Source organism: Pantherophis guttatus, chromosome 1 (assembly GCF_059756535.1).
Source record: "Pantherophis guttatus breed Tessera chromosome 1, ASM5975653v1, whole genome shotgun sequence".
In the NCBI taxonomy this organism is placed as follows: domain Eukaryota; kingdom Metazoa; phylum Chordata; class Lepidosauria; order Squamata; family Colubridae; genus Pantherophis; species Pantherophis guttatus.
In genome coordinates this window covers 286,614,914-286,637,519 of record NC_142063.1, presented here as the reverse complement: position 1 = coordinate 286,637,519, position 22,606 = coordinate 286,614,914, and the positions used below count along the sequence as shown (strand labels likewise).

Sequence of the window (22,606 nt, the reverse complement as noted above, 5' to 3'; positions counted from 1 at the left end):
TATTTTAGGTCTGGATTCTTTGATAATTTAAATGTGTACTGAAAATTGGCCTCCCACCCCCCCTCCGAGGTCAATATGTTCAACATAGATAGATATACATGCCATTAACCTGGAAGAGCCTTGGTGGTGCAGTAGTTAAAGTGCAGCACTGCAGGCAAATTCTGCCCACAGCCTGAAGTTCAATCTTGATAGGGTTCTAGGTTGACTCAACTTTCCATCCTTCCAAGGTCAGTAAAATGAGGACTCACATTGTTGGGGGTAATCAAATAACACTTACATTGTAAATTGCCCAGAATGCTATAAAGTGCTATGAGGCGGAATATAAGTGTAAATGTTATTGCTATTGCTAACCTGCTTGAAGGGCTTCATTTTTCTCTCTAACTGACCATCATCCTATTTCCCTTCCTTTTATTTCAGTAAAATGTCTGGCCAGTAACATATGCATGGACCAGCACGCGGGAACTCTTGATACAAACAGCTGACAGCTTTCTAGGACCCACTAAAGATTTTTTTATATATAAATGTACATCATGCCAAAATGTCTGTTTAAGAGTAAAATTAGGGTTCACTCACTCAAACAAATTCTGTCCTTTTAACTACAGAATTTAAAAAATGAAAATCTTCTGCCTTCAGTTTCATTGCTGGAAAATTCTTTCCTTCTCCCATCTGAAAAAGAATCTAAGAAATGGAAAGGCATAATGGAATTGCTTTGTTTTACAGAGGGTGGATACTACAAAGATGCGTCCATGGCAGAAAAGGAAATTGCAGGCAACTCTCAAAACACTGCAGCAAGCAGCCAACAATGCCCATAGGAAAATGGAAATCAGACTGGTAAGAATCTAGCAATTCTTCAGTTTCACAGGCATGACAGAATTTCATAGCAAACTACAAAAATTTAAATTAGCAAAGAGCCATAATCAACTATTATGCTCAATAAAAACTGAATGACTGTTAAACCCAATTGTGACAAATTCTGAGCTGGAGGTTTATGATGTTGACTTCAGAATGACAAATATTGTAATTAATTACATATATGTACACATGTTATGCAATGACAATAAAGGTTATTATTATTATTTATAGAAATATATTTTTAATAAATGAATATATAAAGAAGTGTAGTAAGTGGCACCGTTCCCAAATGAAGCCACATCCTTCCATGATATATAAACTGTCATATACTTTGAATAACTAAGAGGACTGATCCAAGAGAAAATCCATGGCAGAATTCAAATTGGTTATGTTGGCTGGAACTTCTGAGACTTGCAGTTAACCAATAGGTAGCTTCAGCTGCTAAATAGAAACAGAAGGAAAAAATGTTGATGAGATTTATTTTTTATTTATTTTTTTTATTTTATTTCGAATTTATATACCGCACCTTCTCCCCAGGGACTCAGGGCGGTGTACAGCCAGATAAAAACATACAATACAAACATTAAAAAACAAAAGGATATATATTAATTTGGCCCCAATTTAAGATAACAAACCAATTAAAAATTAAAAATATGTTAAAAAATATGTTAAGCCAGCCCGGCTTGCTGAAAAAAGTTTTAAGGGCACGGTGGAAGGCACCGAGGTCTTGAATTCTCCTTATCTCTGGGGGCAGCTGATTCCAGAGGGTAGGTGCCCCCACAGAGAAGGCCCTCCCCCTGGGGATCACCAGCCCACATTGTTTGGCTGATGGCACCCCAAGGAGGCCCTCTCTGTGAGAGCGCACAGGTCGGTGGGATGGTAGCAGATGGTAACCAACACCTTGAAGCGCACCCGGAAGACCACTGGGAGCCAGTGCAGCTCACGCAGGAGCGGTGTTATGTGGGAGCACCAGGCAGCTCCTGTAATTACCCGCACGGCCGCATTCTGGACCAGTTGGAGCCTCCGGGTGCTCCTCAAGGGGAGCCCCATGTAGAGAGCGTTGCAGTAGTCCAGGCGCGAGGTGACAAGGGAATGCACAGGGAATCCCGATCACAAGGGCCGCAACTGGTGAATCAGGCGAACCTGACAGAAGGTCCCCTTGGCTACAGCCGTCAGATGTTCCTCCAAGGACAGCTGCGTATCCAGGAGGACTCCCAGATTGCGCGCCCTCTCCGCGGGGGCCAAAGACTCGCCCCCAATAGTCAGCGATGGAGTTAGCTGACTATATCGGGATGCCGGGAACCACAGCCACTCAGTCTTGAAAGGGTTGAGCTTGAGCTTGTTCCTCCCCATCCAAATCCGTACAGCCTCCAGGCACTGGGCCATCACTTCAAGGGCATAGTTGGGGTGGCCTGGGGTGGAGATGTACAGCTGGGTGTCATCAGCGTACTGATGGTACTTCACCCCAAAGCCACGGATGATCTCACCCAGCGGCTTCACATAAATGTTGAACAGAAGGGACGAGAGGACCAACCCCTGAGGCACTCCACAAATGAGAGGCCTCAAGGTCGACCTCTGCCCCCCTGCCAACATGAACTGCGAGATACTTGTTGTGAGGAAAGGTGAGTAACCTAATAGAACGAATTCTGAGCCTGGTTATCAGGATTCAGCTTGTGATAGTTTTGTGAGAAACAAAACAAGAACTCAAGAACAGTTTAATAGTTGTTGTTGTTTTAATAAAGCATCCTCAATTTTAGAGATGAGGGCTCCTTTTTTTTATACTTAATTTCATGATTCGTTTGTAAAGCAAAAACCTACGCGCTTTCCACAATTATCTGACTTTAAAAATATTAGTGAGGAAATAGATCACTGGAGCACTATACTGCTCTATTCTGGTGTAAACCACTGAGCCTTGGTACTACAGTGGTTTAAAGCACCCTGTTATTAACACAGCTGCCTGCAATTTACTGCTGGTTCGAATCTCTCCAAGGCTCAAGGTTGACTCAGCCTTCCATCCTTTCTAAGGTAGGTGAAATGAGGACCCAGTTTGTGGGGGCAATAAGCTGACTTTGTATAAATATACAAAAGTATGAAGGCTATTGCTTAACGCACTGTAAGCCGCCCTGAGTCTCCGGAGAAGGGCGGCATATAAATCAAATTTTAAAAAAAATAAATAAAAATAAAAAAAAAATATGGAACTTCCTGTTAATTTTATATGTATTTGCATATGTATACATACATGTATATGTATATAAAAATCAGAAAACATGGATGTTTTATAGCAACTATTTTATTTTACACATACATAGTCCAAGGGCTTATGATCTTGCAGTGGGGTTTCCTGTTCATTTTATATTTGCTATTTTTAAAGTAATTAATACAGGTGCCACTGTGATATTTCATTGTCTGTATCACCTCTCTTCTGGTATACATTTTATGTCTGTTAACCAACCATTATTAATGCATTTTGTGCATTCTTTTCCTAGGCTGCAGAGAAGGTGCAAGGCTTGCTGAAAAAGTATTCCAATGAGCCAGTCATCATCGATATTATTCCTGCTGAGTCACCCTTTGTGAGTTTTAACCAACTGTGGATTTCTCTTAGAAACCAGTATACCATGCTGAAGTTGTTTTGGCAATCAGCAGATTAAACTGGCTTCCTCTAGTGTTAAGCAGCTTAGAGCAGAGGAAGGCTCACATCTGAACTATTCAAATAGTATGAGTGAGCTGGTTGGTTCTGAACCCTTTGCTGATTAGAGTTTTCTCCTGCTTTTACGATTCTAGAGTTATGTAAACTGAAAATCTTCCCTTTGCACCTAACTGTTGTTCATTTCTCCTTCTCAGTCCAGGATATATTGCACTGCTTTATAACATGATGCAATTTAAAATATTGAAGATTTCTTCTGCTTCTTAAATTCCTTGATTAAAACAAGTAATATTTTGAAGGTGGAGTTTTATTTTTTTTATCTCTTGATTCTGTCCTAGATCTTGATGAAAGCGGTCAATCAACTGTGTAACAAAGTACCAGGGGCTTCTGTGATGTTGTTCAGCTCACAAGCCACCGGCCAGGTGTTTTGCGCTTGCCAGGTATCCAAGGTAGGTGGGATTCCCTGTGATTCTGCAGTTCCCATTATTCTGAAAGGATAGAAGCAAAGTCTTCATGTTCTTTGAATGAGAACAAATTTTAAAAATTGTTTTTTCATTAGAACATTTTTTTCAAAATTTTCTCTTAACGTCATGGTTTTTACTGATTATTAGGGTCATCAGTAAATATCATGACATTAAAAGAAAATTTTGAGTTCCATTTTTTAAAATGGCCCCAGTAAAGTATAAGAATGCTTGTTTGGTGTGGAGGTTAGAAACCATGAGGCTGTGTGTTCTAGTCCTGCCCTAGGCACAAAGCCAGCTGAATGACCTGGCTGGACACAGTAAAAATAGTACCTTTTTCTCTCTTTTGAACAAAAAGTAACATCCTTACAGTAGAATTACATCACCATCATGTCTAAACAATTTTATAAAAATGAATTAGTGGCTCTGCAACATTCATATACTAGGTTATATGGTAGACAAACATTTCAGCTTTTCATTCCATTTCAGACTTTCATTTTTAGTTACAGGTAGGAAATCACATGTTGGAGATTATTGTTGTTTTTCACTTACATGGTGATGGAATTTGGCCAAACAAGTCGGAGATGCTAATTAAGGCAGGGCTAACATAAGGAAAAATGATCAGAAGAAATGACTGATATTACAGGAATGGTGGGCACTCTCAATATGCTGTCACTGCAACTATAAGTAATGAATTATTTCTTAAATAGCTTCTCATCTGAAATATATTATCCAAAGAATGTCTTCTTCTAAACAATCATATTAATTTACAATATTTTAGTTATCAATTTGTACTTCTTTCAGAAATATGTGAAATCTGATCTTTGAACACACTAATATGTGAAAAAAATATAAGTGGTAGTTGATTTATGTCAGGGTTTTTTTCTCTTAGTGATTAATTAAATTGCCTTTATATTCCAATAGTCCTTGACTTACTACCATTTGTTTAACAACTGTTCGAAGGTACAACAGTGCTGGAAAAAGCAACTTATGACATTCACAGCGTCCCTGCGATCACATGATCAAATTCATGCATTTGGCAATTAGCATGCATTTACGAAGATTGCAGCATCCCAGAGTCACATGATCATCATTTGTGGCCTTCCTAGGGGGCTCCCAACAAAGTCTATGAGGAAAGTCGAATTTGCTTAATGACCCCACGATTAATAACCATGGCAAAAAAATACCATAATAAAATCAAGTGTGATTCAATTACCTCATCAGTTAGCGACAGAAATTCTGTTCCCAAATATGGACATAAGCTACCTTAAATCAGTCCATGCTTGATTTCCCTTATTGTGTAACAAAGATTGCAAATTGTCAAATTGTTGTCATTTCTATATAACAAATTGGACAAAAGTGGTTTTTGTATGCACAGTCTCCATTTAATTCAACAATATTTTCTTGCCACAGACCACATACTACCAATAGCCTTTCTACCAATATTTTCTAATCTTAAAATTTCTCCTTCCATTTCTCAGATTAATTAACATTCTAGTAAAGTATACAAATTCAGAGAGCCAGATTGATGTAGTGCTAAGGCACCAAGTTGGAAAATAGGAGACTAAGCTCTTGGGCCAGTTACTCTCTCTCAGCCCTAGAAAGGAGACAATGGCAAACCTATATCTATATCTTTCTCTGCCTAATCTCTCTCTCCCCTCCTCCCCCAATCTATCTATAGATATAAGCAGGATATACAGTATAGACTAGGCAAGATAGATGGATGGATAGATGGATGGATAGATAGATAGGCAGGCAGGCAAGTTTTGGTGTATTCGGGTCTTTTCCCATGTAAGATTTATCTTGGCGACGTTTCGACAAGGTCCCACTCATCATCTTCAGGCTGGTGTCTTCGGCTTCATGTTTGTGCGAGGAAAGCGTGATCGGAGCTGCCTTCTCTCTATAAATACTATAAATAGATAGATAGATCCTATATATCCTGCCTAATATATCTATATCCTGCCTAAGGCTGAGAGAGAGTAACTGGCCCAAGTACTTAGTTTTCCAGTCACACACATACATTTACTTCCTCTACTTTTTTACCATGTAGATATAATTTGCAATTATTCATTCCATTTTTCCATATTCCTGACTAACAGCTCTATTTTGGTTTTTATTACCTTAATTTTCACAACTCTATTCCTTGTTGCTTCATACAACCTAATATTCATGAGAAATCATGTAGGCTCTCAACTAACAACAAAATATCATCTATATACAAAAGTACGTGTAGTCCATAATTCAGGACTATTCATATCACCATACGCTTTCTCTAAATCAGTTGCAGTGCAGTTCTTTTTTCACCTGGATACATTTCTCAATTACCTGCTGCAGAGCAAAAACCCGGTCTTCATTCTTGGCAGTTCATCTAAGTTCTATTAATTTGTTCCCCTTCTCAGAGTTCATTATCAAAGGCTTCTGCAGCTGACTGGGCTCTCGCTGTTTGTACTCAAATGGGAGGCAAAGCAGAAGGTTCTGGAGTTGTAGCGAAAGGCATGGCGAAGACCAATGATGTACAGATGGTACTGGCAGCAGCCCGGGAATATGCAAAGAATGTATTTTGATGCTTGGTTGTGAGAAATTTGGATGTTCACTTGAATGACTCTGAATCCTAATGAGCTTTGTACATTATGGTCCTGCAACCCTTTGGATTCTTCTGGATTATTGGACTGGTAGAATGAGCTGCTTTGGCTAGCCAATGTATATAAATAACTTCTTTCATGAAATACAATTTGCACATGATGTTAAGAAGAACAACAAAGATTATCCTTTGACCAGTCAAGGACAAAGCAGGTCAACCATACAGGTAAATATAATCAACCTCTCAGAATAGCTGCTAAGAAAGAAATAACTATATTTCTTTGACAATAAAAAATATAAGTTGGTTGGCTACGAGATCATGTTTTTTTTATTCAATAGAACAAAAAGTTAGTATGCTGTCTCATTGGAACCATTTTCCTGACTATGTAATGGAACAAATTATTTCCGGGCAAGTATGCTATCTAGCCTTTCTCTGGCTGGTTGTACAAATTTTGCAAATAAGAATTACTTCGAAGGGAGCTTTTGCTGTTTAAAGCACTTCACACAAATAATAATTCTGGTGCAAACAACTCTGAACTTTTTATATCCAGATTTATCATTTACTTGTTTGTAATCATCTCCCAGGGTTTGCTAATCATGCCTGGATTAATTTTAAATAGGTCACATTTACCACTTTTTTTCAACTCAATTTTTTATCCTATCCTTATCCTTTTTATATTGCTCCAAAATCAAGACCATTTGTTAAGCTTGCAATAATTTTTTTGAGACAGAGGGTGGAGAACTTGTGGCTTTCAGAAAAACACTTGTAGCAGACCAATCAATGAACAAAAATAGCAAATTTGAGCTCACCCTTCATGAAGTCTCACAGTACGAGACCCTTTAAAGCCATAATTGCAGAACTACTCTCTTGTCATTTGATGGAAAGTATCAGCTGAGACTTTCCCATAGACTCAGGGTCTCGCCATGAAATGTTTTTTATAAGAAAAGACTGTTGCTGGAAATTCATAATGGGAGCTAATGAATCGTTCCTGGAAAAAGCACAACCTCTTATTTTCAGATTCCAATCTTCCTAAAAGTGTTCCTGATGATACTTTGGCAATCAGAGGATGTTGAGTTTTCTTAACTAAATGGTACATTTCTGTTAAATCACCCCTATCAACAACAGAGAAGGAAAATACATACATGTGTGTGTGTTCTTAATTGCAGTCAAGCACTGTCCCAATACACGATTAACTAGCAAACATATGGAATGTTTTACAGTGTAGAGCCTTGGGAACTGTATGAAAGCACCTTTCTTCCTTACTTCAATCAGCACTGGTGCATTGGAAGGGAAGGAAACTCAAACCCATTGGGTTTGTTCATGCTTCTGAAAACAGCAGAGCTAATGTTCAGGATGTCTTTGTTTGGATTCTGAGAAGCAGGAAAAAAAAATGTTTGCATTAGTGTAATCTTCCATCAGTGTCATCAATATGATACTATTCAAAAAGAAAACAATTTTCACATAAAAGCTGTGTCTTATCATGTCAGTATTATTTAGTAGTATTTATTGAATTTATTTGCTGCCCATCTTGTAACGAAATGTCTCATGTGCACCACTTCAGATGCACATTTATAAGCCAAAATGCTAGTTTAGCCACATTCTTTATTTATGTTCCAGCTAAACAGTGTGTCAGTAGTGTTTTGCTGATTTCTCAATTGAACCATGGCCCAGAATTTCAATAAATTACTATTAACATTACAAATCCTTTGTATCATTTTTAAAGTATATTATTTCACACTTTTTTAAGGACTTTCATGAAATCTAATAATAATAACAACTTCTTGACTAAATAATAGTGGTATGTACAATATAATTGGTCTATTAACAAACAAATGTTTTGCAAACGTTAAAGTTGCCTACAGGTAAAATAAAAACTTAATGTAATTACCAGTAGAGGAACATGTGTTAATTTGGATTCTTCTTCAATTTGCTAGTACTTTTTCCATAGTACCTAGCCATTTCCGTGGAATTTTTTCCAATGATGCACTTAATAGTTTTATTTTAGACAAGCAGTACTTTGAACACTGCCCAGGAAATCATCTCTTGCCAAGTATTAGAGAAAATGCAATGCTCAAATAGCAATAGCAATAGCACTTAGACTTATATACCACTTCATAGTGCTTTACAGCCCTCTCTAAGCGATTTTACAGAGTCAGCATATTGCCCCCAACAATCTGGGTCCTCATTTTACCAACCTCAGAAGGATGGAAGGCTGAGTCAACCTTGAGCCGGTGAGATTTGAACTGCCGAACTGCAGCTAGCAGTCAGCTGAAGTAGCCTGCAGTGCTGCACTCTAACCACTGCGCCACCTCGGCTCAAATCACTTTAGTAATGAGAAAACCCTGTTCCTTAGATGTGATAACACTACTACTTTCATAATCTCTGACCTAGTATTTTATGGGAGTTGGAATCCAACAACTTTAGAGGTTATACATTCCATAACCTTATGTCAGCCAGAAATTGATATAAGATAGACGGCTATACAAATACTTTAAATAAACCTGTTTTAAAGCTCCACCACCACCACAGATTCTAAATTATTTAATTCTATGTAGGAGCAAAGAGTACAATGCCACAGACACACCTGTACTGTAAGGCCTTCACTGACGGAGAAAGAGTATATAATACCATCCTGCAACTTGCTTCCATTGCCGTCTTTGGGCTGCTGGAGTGGTGGCAGCCGAAGAGAGCATGGCGATTCATTGAGCCTGGCCTGTCTCTTCTGCAGCAGCAGCTGATTTCTCAGCACTAGAGAAAATAAAAATATCAGTTACAAAGCTTTTTTTTTAAAACCTACATGGAAAGTATTGTACCTATGTTGCACCAAGTTTCATTGAAGGGACCTGAAATGTACCATCAGAATGTGATGGAAACACTAAAAGGAAGTGATAATGGATAAAAGTTGGAAAGTACAATATGGCTTTATCCTGTACAAGGAATGTGGAAACTAGATTTTTCCTCTTTGATAGGTTATTGAGAAATTTAAATATAAGCAAGTTTACTGGGCATTTGTTGTGGCTCCGTTACCTGAGCCTGTGTCATCGGCAGGAGAGGACTTCGAGAGTGAAGGAGAGGAGTTGGCAAGGCCTCCCTCTCCAGGACCCTCCTCTCTGGCAATGCCTTCAGTGTCCGCCGAAGGGCAAGAGATAGGGCCGGGGCCAAGCACGTCCACGCAGCCACAGATGGACAGTGATGAGGGTAATGAGTCTTGGCTGGATCCACACCAGCGTCGCAGAGATAAGCGCGCACAACAAGAAAAGGCATGCCTTTCTGGGTGTGGTCCAGTGACTCAGATTAGGCTGAGTCACTGGACCACACCCCACAGGATATAAAAGGGAGAGTGGTGGCCAGTCAAACCTTGTGACGAACAAAGCTGAAAGCCATTCTGCATTGCCGGACTTTTTGCTATAGACTTTGCTGGATTATCTCTGGACTTGATTGACTCCGTAATTATTGAGCTGTTTCTTTTGATGTACCAGGAGTGGGAAGAAGTTATCTCTCCTCTTCGTAAATAATAAACTCTTGGCAGGCAGCCACTAGGGTGTTGCCAAGTTCCGTTATCATAAGGAAAAGGATTTTGCCAGCTGGTTTGGTCTTTAACTCTTGAACGTCTGTTGGTGTGTGTGCGTGTGGTTGGGGACAGAACAGCATTTCTTGATTTAGAGGAAGTACGTGGAAAATTGAATTGGCCTGAATTATGTAATACTTTGCATGTTTATGTAGCTGGGGGCTAATACAGGATAGAGCAGCATATGACAGAAATAAAGCATATGTGAGAATTAAATGCCACCCCAATGAATTGTTCAGCATTGTCTCTTTGGTCGTTCATATTTATGGATATGTTTATAAGGTATACTTGTGGCGAAAATAGATGTTATGTTGGTTGGGGATGTAAATATACATGTATTCTTACTTGCAGATAAAGCTGTATCCCACTGATTTGCAGTGAATGTTAGCTTCTATAATTCAAGGATTATGGATTTTAAGGTTAATGTGATGCTTTAGTTGTGGCAGGAAAATGGAGAGACAAATTCTAATTTAAACATACCGTAATATGGTTTATTCAGAAAGGGGATAGCACAATCGCTATGCATTTATGTTTTTTTCTTCAATTTCCACATGACAACAGACCTACCTGGAACTCTTTGTGCACTTGCCACAGATCTCTTGAGCCAGTGTTTTTGAAAGGCAGCCCAATATGGCATTAGCATGCTGGAGACTGAATCCTTCAGACTGTCAAATAAACTTAGAGGTGGAATCTCCTTCTGGAGGGCCTGCTCAGCTGCCCGGATAGCTCTGCCCAGCCTCTTATTATCTACAGCCACCTGAAGGGCAAGCCACAGACATTTAGCATTCTGCATGACAAGATTATCCCTGGAACTATAGCTCCTTTTTCCTTTTCCTCTCCAGTCGCACAGTAAGACACAGACCTAATTATTTGGAGGTCAACTGTATGATCTCCTATTATTTTCCTGCAATTTTGACCTCTGTTGGAATGGAACCTGGTTTCACTGCTAGAATTACTAAGGCAGCAGTAAATGATCAGCCAGGTCATTTTCTAGATAAAAGAAGCTGAAATAAATTTAGCTAATGGGAGGTAGATGATGGCATTTCATTATTTTGGAATTGCTTCTTTGGCAATTCTAGGAATACTGACTGCTAGATTGTTAGGCTTCTCAGTGCATCTTGATAGATTATTTCTGAAATTTTTGGTGCTATTGTTTTGACTCCTAGTCCCTTTTGGCTTTGTACAGACTCCTGGGCTATATCAGTGATGCTAATTACTTTCACAGATACTTATGTGATTACCATTTATTTGTAAAAAGTACCATATTTTACCTTCATTCCTTTAACCGCTCAGAGCAACCTGCAAGCAACGGTTAAATATTGTAATATATCAAACATTAAAAGGTCTAGTAAATAGATCTGTTTTGAGGCCAACACTAAATTGTAAGATGGCTTCCCCTGTTTCAATTAAATACCAAGGAAGATATGATGAAATCTATTTTCCAGTGAAGCATTTTCTATATCGGTGTACTATTCTCTGCTCTTGAGAAATTGTTGGAGAATTTCATTTTCTTTTGGAGAAAATGAAGAAAATATTCTGTGCCAGCAAATTTGGCAGAGTGTTTTAAAGATCATAATGTCCATCCATGGTTATTTCTCTTTAATACCAACAGTGTAGTAATCAAGACGATTTGTCCTTTACCATGGATCAGGGGTGTCAAACTGGCGGCCCGCAGGCCAGATGCATCATGTGTAGGCTATGCCCACCCCAGCTCCATGAATGGGAAAAACGTTGCGAAACGTCACATAATGGCAACGTGAAGCCGCGAGTTTGACACCCGTGCCATAGATAGTATGAGCACTTTTACATGGAAGTGAGATAATCCTATACGTACATCAGGTTGGTAGTAAGAAATGATTAGCTAAAATACAGAGAAACTATTTTAAATTTGCTTCCCTGTATTTTTACTAATCAATTCTTACCAACCAACCTGTTAAATAGACCACGCCATCTGGGGAATAAAAATATCATTGACATTGTGAGCTCTTACCTGTAGCCGAGGCTCAATCTGAGACGCAAGGAAACAGTCACGTATGACAAGAACCTTTTTCTTCAGAAGACTCATGTCAGGCCAGTCATGATGAGCATTTTTAAATTTCTGCACTTCCAGTAGAAAATGCAAACCACTCTCCAGCACAGGTGTGCCATATACCTGGAGGTGTTTAACGAAATGGAGCATCTCTACAGTGGGCCAGCCTTCTGCAGCCTCTTTCAGAGACCGCCAAAAAGAGTCTTTGTCTTCCCTTGTAGGTTTTGCTGTGGCTGCTGATGCATCTTGTGCTTCCCTGTTCCTTATATGCCTAAGAGCTACTTTTCCAGCTATCACATTTAGGAATGGTTCCAGCTTGCACCAGCGTTCTTCTGGAATCTGAGAAGGCACCAGTCCATATTTCTTCAACCCTTCACTCATCTCATCCCAAAACTGCTCAAAAGTAGGAACAACTAGGGAACGTAATAAGAGCTGGATTTCATTCCAGGTGATGTCAGTAATTTCTCCCTGGGCCACTTCTTCCTTTATTCTTTTCTTCAGTTCTTTGGGGAAGGGGATACTGGATCTCAAAACCCCCAGTTTGTTCCACATATCTAAAAATTTGACTGCATAATTCACTTGTTTTTCGTTTGCTGGGTCTTCCAAGCAGGCCTCCATTTCCTGTAGCAGTCCTAAAACCATCTGAAGATCTATATTCTGCATTTTACAAGCTGCCTTTTTGTACACATTTAAGATAACTGGGTTGCTAAGAAAATCTGGCACATTTTGAGGGGTGGGTGAGTCCTGAAGAACTGGTGATTTTTCCCTACTTCCCTGGTCTGTACTGCTTATGCTGGGAGATTTGGAAACTACCCCTGTGGGAGATTTGGAAACCACCTTCTTTTTACCCCCTTTCCTGTGTAACCCTCTTTCTTTTGAGCCATGAATATAGGTGTTTGGTTTCTGCTTCTTTATCCTGCAGGCAGAATGGCATATAAATAAGAATTTCCTCTTACAGAAAGAGATACAAATATTCAGTTAAAATATTGCCACTAAATGAAACAATATTATTGATGCACAAAGAAAACATTCATGTTTAAGAATAAATAACACAAATATCCTAAATGCAATCACTTCTGGCTTCTGCAAAAATGAATTCTGCAAAATGAATTCTGGCTTCAAAACTTTTAAATTTCATGTATTATTTGGCAAAGGGTGAAACAGCAGCAGAAGACAAAGGACAAAAGAAAGCCGCCAAGGTCAAAACCAATTTCATTTGCAGATTCCTTTCCTCCATAACCACGAGGGCTAGAAATTAAAACTCATTATGGCAAAACTGAAACAATTAAATTCTGGATTGTGCTAATTGTTTGTTGTCCTTTAGTTTCCACTTTGTAATAATAATTGAGTTATTGCAAAGAACAAACCTCTGAACTTCCAAATCTTGATCTAATTGCTGACTGTCCACTTCCTTCAACATCTTATTCATACCTTTAAAAATTACTGTTTTACTTTTGAGATAACAGTATAATCTTATGGCCATCTCCATAGAAATCCTCCTGAGTTAAATTACACATTCAAGTAAGTCTATACAATAAACCACAATATTTTATTTATTTTATTTATTTATTTTCTTAGATTTCTATGCCGCCCTTCTCCCGTAGGACTCGGGGCGGCTCACAGAATAAAAAACATATAACAATAAATAGAACTAAAAACATCCAAATGTAAAAACCCCAACAACTAAAATCTCATAACAGATCAGGGAATTTGCTGAAAAAGCCATGTCTTCAGTTCGGCACGGAAAGCGCGGAGGTCGGGGGCCGTCCGAAGCCCGGTGGGTAATTCATTCCAGAGGATCAGTGCGGCCACCAAGAACGCCCTCAGCCTGGGGGCCATCAGCCGACATTGTCTGGCCGATGGCACCTGGAGGAGGGCAGTCCTATGTGACCGCACTGGGCGGTGGGAGGCCAGTAGGAGGTGGTCCTGCAAGTACCCGGGCCCATGCCATGTAGGGCTTTATAGGTCAAGACCAGCACTTGAAGCAGATCTGAAGGGCCACCGGTAACCAGTGCAGCTCACGCAGGAGAGGTGTTACACGGGAGTAACGGGAGGCTCCTGTAACAACCCGCATGGCTGCATTCTGGACCAGTTGAAGCCTCTGGGTGCGCCCCAAGAGCAGCCCCATGTAGAGGGCATTGCAGTAATCCAGCCAAGAAATAATGAGAGTGTGAGTGACTGTACAAAGGGCATCCCTGTCTAGGAAAGGGCGCAACTGGCGCACTAGGCAAACCTGTGCAAAAGCCCCCCTTGTCACAGCCATCAGATGATCCACAAGGGACAGCCGAGGATCAAGGAGGACGCCTAGATTACGAACCCTTTCAGAAGAAGTCAACTACTCCCCTCCCATCTAAAGTGATGGGGGTACTAGATCAGGAGAAGCCGGCATCCACAGCCACTCAGTCTTGGAGGGGTTGAGTCTGAGCCTGTTCCTACCCATCCAGACCCGTACCGCCTCTAGGCACTGGGACATCACGGAAAGGGCAACACTGGGTTGGTCCAGGTACAATATATAAAATGTGTTTTAAAACTTTGATTATACTTTTAAGATATGCCACCATATGGCCATCCAGGCCACAAAAGTAACTTTTCATTTCCACAAAGTTTTTTAATACCTCCCAGTTCTGTCCTGATTGCTTCTATGGTCTTTGCTCTCAGAATTTTGGACATCCGAATGAGATATTGGTACACAGTATCTGTAAGAAATACAAAAGAAATCTAAGAATATATTTAAGTTATTATTGGAGTGTTTACAAATTATTTGTAATGAGTTTTCTTTCATGACCAAATTACATGTCTCATGTAATTTGTTAGATTAAAGAACTCTTAAAATCTCCATTAACATAGGAAAAACAACATTTGGACTTGGCCATTGCCTCCACAATACTACATAAAGACTCAATTTATAATGCTGCAGGTGCATAATCTTTGAAATATTTGCCATCAGAAAATGCATACAATTTTCAGAAAATTTAGAATAGGACATCTTGGCACTCACTCAAGGAAAGTTGTGACTTCATGGCGAACATAATGGAGCCACACCCCAGCCAGAATAGGCAGCACATATTGAATCATGGGTTGAAAAGCAGAAAATGTCAAGTCTCCACTGCCAGTGGAAAGTATTCTCTCAAGATGCTGGATGTAGTCTAGCATACTGGAACTAAGCTCTGCAGAGAAAAAAGAATCAGAGCACAAGAAGACTCCACCTTCAAAGAGTTTGTTCATAGGCCAAGTGCCCCCAAATAATTGTAAATGAATAAATCTGATAAAAGCTGAAAATAAAAAGTGAGCAAAATGTTTGTTATGAAATAGGTCCTATTTAATAGGATATCAATGTCCAGTATGGTTCACACCATAGCAGTTTACAAGTAGGCTTTAATAGTGTTTCCAAACACTAAACAATCTGTTTAATCAATGGGACAGAATTAAGGTTACCAAGAATAACAATCGATTTCTGTAGAACTAATATCAGTCTCTACAGCGAAGATATTCTGTAACCAACCTACAGAAGTGTCCTTCCAACAATGAATTATATATTTTACTTTCTCCAATCATAAAACACTCATACTATCACTGAAACTCATTTTTTATTCTAATCTGTTGTAGGAACAAAATATTTAAGTCAACGTTGCCCATCTATCTGTTTCTCTTTCTATCTCAACTTCAAAAATACTAGATGACATGGCATTGAGAACATAGATTTCACATTCTAAAGACATCTGCCCCCATATTCAAGCATCTACATTCTGGGTATTGATTCTTTCCAGTTTGGTAGGCTTTTTGAAATGAGGGACTGATATGATTAAATCAGATTCCTTCATCTTCGCCATTCCAATACAGCTCACCTGAATTGCATTCTGTGTAAGTGGCCAGAAACAGATGAAAAATCTGCCACGCTATATTCTGTACTTCAGATGGACTTGTGTGGTTCTCCTGTGCATTTTCATAACATTTTAGCTTCTTCCACAGCAACAGATGATTAATCTTTTGTGGATCCTCAAACCTGGGGAGGTAACATGAAAGATATTTACTTCAGCATAAAGTGAAATGTGGGACTTCTGCCAAACCAAAAAAGGGGTGCTGATCAGCATAAGCATCATGCCTTTTTTTTTAGAGGATTCTCACAATCAAATATCCACCTATGGATAGTAAATAAAGCAAGATAGTGACATATGGGGCACTGAAAGCAGCTGAGAAACTCACCGAGTCAAGTAGTGAAGAAAACCATCCCCATCACCCAGATTGCACATCAATGCCTCAAGAAATCGAATGGTTGTCAGTGTTTCAAAGGAGTCTTTAAGGGAGCCTAACAGTCTGTTTGACCCAGTTCCTTTTCTGCTTTTCCTAAATGATAAAACCAAAATTGAATTTTCAGGATCTTTCTGCTATACAGGACATGAGATCAGAACTGTATTCAGATTTTCCTAAACTATTCTAGGACCTGTTTAAGAGTAAACCAGAATTACCAGTCTGGTTCATTAAAACCAAAAAGTTTGCTGTCATTCCCCAATAGAAGCAACCTTGATCCTCTAGAGCAGGGGTGTCAAATTCATGGCCCACAGGCCAAATGCATCACGTGTTGGCCCCATCCCCGCCTGGTTTAGCAAAGGGGGGAAAAGTCCCGCCATGTCACGTGACACCACCATGATGCTGCAACTTTGACACCCCTGCTCTAGAGCAAGTGTGTCCAACCTTGGCAACTTTAAAGACTTCTGGACTTCAACTTGCAGAATTCCCCAGCCAACATGGGACTTGAATTCCGCAAGTGTTAAAGTTGCCAAGGAGAGATACCCCTGCTCTAGAGTATTTCTCTCTTCTTGGTTTATTTCTATACTGATTTTCCTCCTGGAGAAATGGTTGACAAGAAACAGCTACAGGCGAAACCATCATGCCACTGTCAAAGTGTAGGGAAACATAAATTTTCTTGACAGCTATCACAGCATTGTAAAAGAAATTTAAACAGGGTTTATATAGCCTCCTTTCTACAATTCTACAAAGAATTGGAGAGGACAGAGCAGGCTTTTCATTTGTCAGTTACTGAACATTGTTAAATGGCCGAGAATTTGGCCATTGTGATAACATTTTCATTTGCACTGAATATTATGATGTATTCATTAGATTTACATTCCAAATTTGCACAAAGCAGCATAGATAGCGCTTCTCCCTCTGTGTTTTGAGGTTGTTGTTCTTTTGCACAGCATCAACTTTGTGAGGCAGGCTTCTCTAAGAAATAATGATCAGTGCAAAATTAGCAAGTGAATTCCTCAGGATATGATGCTTAAGGATAAACTGCATCATATTACAAGAAAGGTTTTGTAAAGTGCACACACCGACACCCAGATCATTTTAATAAACACACAAATGTAGACAGATCCTAAGCTGCTAAGGGCAATTAGCTGATTATTTCTTCTAGCAATAGCATTTAGACATATACTGCCCCATGGTGCTTTACAGCCCTTTCTAAGCGGTTTACAGAGCCATCATATTGCCCCCAACAATCTGGGTCCTCATTTTACCCACTTCGGAAGGATGCAAGGCTGATTCAACCTAGATCTGGTGAGAATCAAACTGCTGATCTGCTATCAGCTGGCAGTCAGCAGACGTAGCCTGCAGCACTGCGTTCTAACCACTGTGCCACCACGGCTCTAATTTTAATTTTATTACAAATTTAATATATAATAAATTAATAAATTAATTGATTAAGCTTCAAGGGGAAGAAAGCCATTAGGATGCATGATTACAATAAAATAACCACCAGTGTTAAAAATAACACAAACTAACACTTCTGTTTTATGGACCGGTGCTCACATCGTTTTCCAGTCTTTGTTTCTTTTCATGTAGTTCACTATGTCCTTTTGTTCACTCATAGCAGGAAGCACTGTGGCCATAGGAAAAGAAAATGGGAAACCGCCACTCCAGAAAAGCTCCTCTTCAATAGGCACCTCTGAACTGGGTTCAAACCTATAAAAGTACTAAATTGAACTGACAAGGTATTTTAGATTAAATCAATATTTATAGTTTTGGCTGAATGAAGAAAATCGAGGGGGGCGTCTTTACTAAACACCACCACAGAGTAAGCAAGAACAAAACATGGGACCAACTGTGTATTATATAGTCAATGCTTTAAGGCCATTTTAAAATGTTCTATTTAGGACATAATATTTTTTATCTATGCACATAGCCCGACTCCAAAAGCACAGTGATCCATCCAAGCACAAACCTTAACTGCCTGATTCTCTGATAGTGAATTAGAAATCGGGGAACCCAGTAAGAACGCAATCGTCTTAAGGCATCATATTGTTTCCTGCTCAAGGAAGCCAAAGCTGTTTCCTCTTCCCCTATACTTTCCTCGAGCTGTTCCTGGAGACAAAGAGAAAACATGTAGTATGCATAAAATAGAAACTAGGTTCCGCTTTACACTTACATATATATTGATGGTTGTGATTGCTGCCACTTCTGAAATTACTGCAGAAAAGTGTCCTGCACATACGACTTTCTAAAAGAAGAATCCAGAACAAACTGAATGGACCCTCCTTTATTTAAAAAGTAAGCCTAATCTACTCTTACATTATGGGATTAATATTTATCTTCTTAAATATGCCAGATTAAAAAGAAAATGAAAACAATAGCTACATGTTAACTATCTTCTAAATGCTGTATTAAATTGATCCCCAGTGTAATCCTTTAATAATTGTTGGAAATCCCTACTGTAAAGTGAAAAACAAGTCCTTTGATAGCCATATAGCAAAGTACTAAGATGGAAGACATTCCCAAGAAACCTAGGCAATAGAAGGATTCCATGATTATTCTGATTCATGAAGAAAATCTCACAGGACAGAACCTGCAATTCAATTTTGCAAGAGATTTCTGCACAGGAAGGCTACAGGAGGCAAAGAACAAACCTCCAAGCCCTGCTTTCTTAGCTGGCTTAGCTAGGTTTCTGATTACTTAAGCTATAACCTGGACAAAGGGACTTGCATTCCAGCTGTATTACTCACTTGAAAAGCAGGAGGGACGGCCAGCCTATACTTGGCTTGAATATCCCTGCCAAAAGAAGAGGAGCAGCATAAATTCCACTTGCATTGGAATATTTCCCTGCTTACTACTGTATAAAAATATATCTATATTTTATGTATTTATTTTAAAAAAAGAGGATGGGCAGTATTTCATACATGATATTAGCACTGCACATTACATTCTGAACACGTTTATAAGATTATTCCCTCTACTCTTAAAAGAAAGTAAGAATCTGCCACAACCTCACATCCCACAAGTTCTGAAATTCATGAAGATCAGTTAGCGCACCTCACCCTCCACCATTTCCTCCAAATTATTGTCCCTATATTTCAGGCTTCTTAAATATCCCAAGAAATTAAAGAACAAGTTGGATGTTTTGTATTGTACAGTATAAATAGAGCTGCAGTATATCACCCAGTTATATATATTTAAACAAGGGAACTCCAGATTGTACAGATTGTGGCTATCTTCTTCTTAGAAGCTCAAATCAACAGAACCGGAGATAAGGAAGAATATTTCTCCTCTTTGTGCCTTCTCACTGTTTCACATGGAGAAAGCAAATGAATAAGCAGCAACAACCAGGAGCTACAGCAAGGCCAGAATGGAGTAATGAAGAAGGCACTAATTAATAGATACTCATCAATAACATGATGCTGGCATCTGTGCAGGAACTAGAACAAGTGCTTATAAAAACCCATGTTTCTTGTTCTTAGCCGATTAATTAGTTTAAATCATGATAAAAGTAATCACTGAGGACTGAGAAAGATATTCAAGATCATATTGCTGGGCTTCCAAATGGTCTGCTATTTACCTCTCCTTATATTTAAGAAAAGCAGACAATCAGGGTTTTTTTTTCTTCCTCTGAAATTTTAATGGAATGAAGTTTTGCTTTTAGGTCTATACCAGGGGTTGGCAAAAGGTGACTACAAATTCAGTCATGATAATACATGGTATTTGCAAAATTCCGACTAGAATTTAAATGAGAATAAAATAGAATAGAATAGAATAGAATAGAATAGAATAGAATAGAATAGAATAGAATAGAATAGAATAGAATAGAATAGAATAGAATAGAATAGAATTTTATTGGCCAAGTATGATTGGACGCACAAGGAATTTGTCTTGGTGCATATGCTCTCAGTATACATAAAAGAAAATATACATTCATCAAGAATCATAAGGTGATTGTACCTTAGTTAGTTATTTGTACCCTAGTCATAGGGTACAAATAAGCAATCAAATCATATTAGGAAACAGTCAAAATAAATCGTAAGATTTTGAAACGGCAATCGTCTTAGACTTGCTGAATCTTTATTTAGATTAAAATCCTGCAAGACCTCACAACGTTGCTGTCAGGTTCCAAATAACAAACCCAAGGCAGTCAAAACTCTGAGGAAGCTTTGAGCTTCCTCAAAGCATAATTTTATTTGCGATGTCATATTGGCACAGCTGGTGAAAACCCGACTCTGAAGGACCCATGGTTTTCTCCACCCAAATCAAAACCCAAGGTCACATGTCCATCACATGGTCCAATCTGGTCACAGTCCCAACTCCAGCTGGCTTTGGTTCACTCCCTTCCAACACCTGGTAGAACGTCCTTGGCTCCCACAGGAAAGAATGCTATTTTGGCTACACATCCCCCAGCTATCTCTACCTGCCCCCTCACATTCCCACAGTTCCACCCGGCCTTGTTGTGGCAGTCCTACAGATGCTCCCAAAATGGCTTCAGGGCTGACAGTTGCAAGAACTGGTTTTTATTTAAGAAAACTCATTAGTGTGCCTACCTAAAAAGTTTGCCTTCCTACTCAAATGTTGTCATGAAGGCAATTTGCTTTCTACTAAGTTATTTATTTCATTTCATTATGCTTTAAAATATTACAATTACAATTAACATTTTTTAAAATGTTATTAATATATATTATATACAAACTACAAGAAATACGTCACTATGTGATTACTATAACTCCATAAGCTTTAATTAGCTCTGCTGAAAAACTACAGGTTTGATCCGTGGTGCCTTCACTCTCGCTTTCCCCAACATTCCATTAGCATCTTTGGAAGTAATTCAAACGATTTAAATACTCCCCTCATTAATCCACTATTTCTGATCAGATAAAACATGTCTAAAGTTAATGAGGTTTTATTTCAAATCAAAAGCGCTATCACATAACACCACCACTCCAAACTAGGACCCAGTAATAAATCTCAGCCCATTACTTTGCACAGTTTAATTAGGAAGCTAGGCTTGGATTTAGCTAAAGTCTCTGAAGCATGAGATACTGCAGCTAAATAAGAAACTTTAATGCAGTTAGAATGGAATTGTTAAGCCACCGATTTCCTTCTGTCAATATAGGATACAACTGTCTTTTTTATCCATCACCCTTCTCACATTTCAAAAGAATCTTTATCTTTCATGGCCTTAAATGGTTATTGACTGTTGACATAACTGATATTTCTGCTACCACTGATAGATCTTTCTTTATGTCCATGATTAACATTACCCATCACTATTAGTTTGAGAAATACACTAGAATGACATTCTCACCGAAAGGCACTGGAAAAGAACAGCTGTGTTTCCTGTGGTGAAACTGTGGCCTCCAAGTGCCTGGTGCAATCCATGATATCTTCACAATCAATCCAGAAGTTTAACAGGTGGCTTCCTAATGTGTTATGGAGAAATTCCATAAAGTCCTCCATACCAGCTCTCTGCATTGTAAAAAATAGAGGAAGGGGGAAAAAACAATGCGAATGGAGATACCTGAACAAGGAAATCTCACAACGGCTACAGTACGTATCTGAAGAGAGGCAGAATAGCTTAAGCATGCTTTTAAAAACCTTGTGGTGCCATTATCTATCTATCTATCTATCTATCTATCTATCTATCTATCTATCTATCTATCTATCTATCTATCTATATCCTACCTTTATTATTTTTTATAAATAACTCAAGGTGGCAAAAAATACATAATACTCTTTCTTCCTCCTATTTTCCACACTTCATGAGGTGGATTGGACAAAGAATGCTTTAAGGACTAAATATTAAAGAAAGACATGTTCACATGGATACATCAACTTTCAAGGCCTAGGAGGTTGGAGTTAATCCAGAGCAATTTGCTTGTTGTCGGGAAACATGTGTGCCACAATAAAGCATTGTGTACAGTTATCTGCTACACCCCCAGTCTGTGGACCAGCACCAGTCCGCGGCATGCCAGAAACTGGGCTACACAAACAAGCAAAGCCCCATCCCATGGGATGCAGGCAGAACACAAAACCACGTCCCCTCCAGTCCATGGAAAACCTCTCTGCACAGAACCGGTCCCTGGTCCCCAAAAGGTTGGGCCCACTGTGCTACACTGTGGTATATCAAATCCTCGGAAAGCAAAGACCTCTCAAAAGCATAGAAACCATTTAAAGTAAACATTTGTTTAGTTAAGTGTTTCAGCAGGATGCAATG

At 39.0% G+C, this 22,606-nt stretch overlaps 2 protein-coding genes and 1 long non-coding RNA gene across 5 annotated transcripts in view; 1 reads left to right on the top strand and 2 right to left on the bottom strand.

The window, feature by feature from the left end:
• AARS2 (alanyl-tRNA synthetase 2, mitochondrial) overlaps positions 1-6,852 on the top strand; it is a 29,212-nt gene extending 22,360 nt beyond the window's left edge. For both annotated transcript variants that reach the window (XR_004593023.2, XM_034428049.3), the window contains exons 19-22: positions 721-831; positions 3,339-3,422; positions 3,835-3,945; positions 6,357-6,852. Coding sequence is in view for 1 of the 2 variants with exons in the window: in XM_034428049.3 (XP_034283940.2) it covers positions 721-831; positions 3,339-3,422; positions 3,835-3,945; positions 6,357-6,521 (471 nt within the window). In the remaining variant the exon portion in view is untranslated. The remainder of the gene's footprint in view (positions 1-720; positions 832-3,338; positions 3,423-3,834; positions 3,946-6,356) is intronic.
• On the bottom strand, positions 3,788-6,672 carry LOC117671837 (uncharacterized). Its single transcript, XR_004593024.3, has 3 exons — positions 6,283-6,672; positions 5,174-5,294; positions 3,788-3,984 (listed from the first exon to the last, which is right to left on the bottom strand). It is a non-coding gene; the product is annotated as an uncharacterized LOC117671837 (long non-coding RNA).
• An 825-nt stretch (positions 6,853-7,677) lies between the features above and the next one.
• The window catches only part of LOC117671835 (uncharacterized), a 32,291-nt gene continuing 17,362 nt past the window's right edge, over positions 7,678-22,606 (bottom strand). For both annotated transcript variants that reach the window (XM_034428048.3, XM_034428047.2), the window contains 12 exons: positions 21,698-21,858; positions 19,134-19,179; positions 18,356-18,495; positions 17,944-18,096; positions 16,339-16,479; positions 15,981-16,138; positions 15,134-15,302; positions 14,751-14,831; positions 12,097-13,051; positions 10,674-10,863; positions 9,123-9,286; positions 7,678-7,908 (listed from right to left, as the gene is read on the bottom strand). In XM_034428048.3, the coding sequence (XP_034283939.1) occupies positions 7,807-7,908; positions 9,123-9,286; positions 10,674-10,863; positions 12,097-13,051; positions 14,751-14,831; positions 15,134-15,302; positions 15,981-16,138; positions 16,339-16,479; positions 17,944-18,096; positions 18,356-18,495; positions 19,134-19,179; positions 21,698-21,858 (2,460 nt within the window). In that variant the 3' untranslated portion in view covers positions 7,678-7,806. The remainder of the gene's footprint in view (positions 7,909-9,122; positions 9,287-10,673; positions 10,864-12,096; positions 13,052-14,750; positions 14,832-15,133; positions 15,303-15,980; positions 16,139-16,338; positions 16,480-17,943; positions 18,097-18,355; positions 18,496-19,133; positions 19,180-21,697; positions 21,859-22,606) is intronic.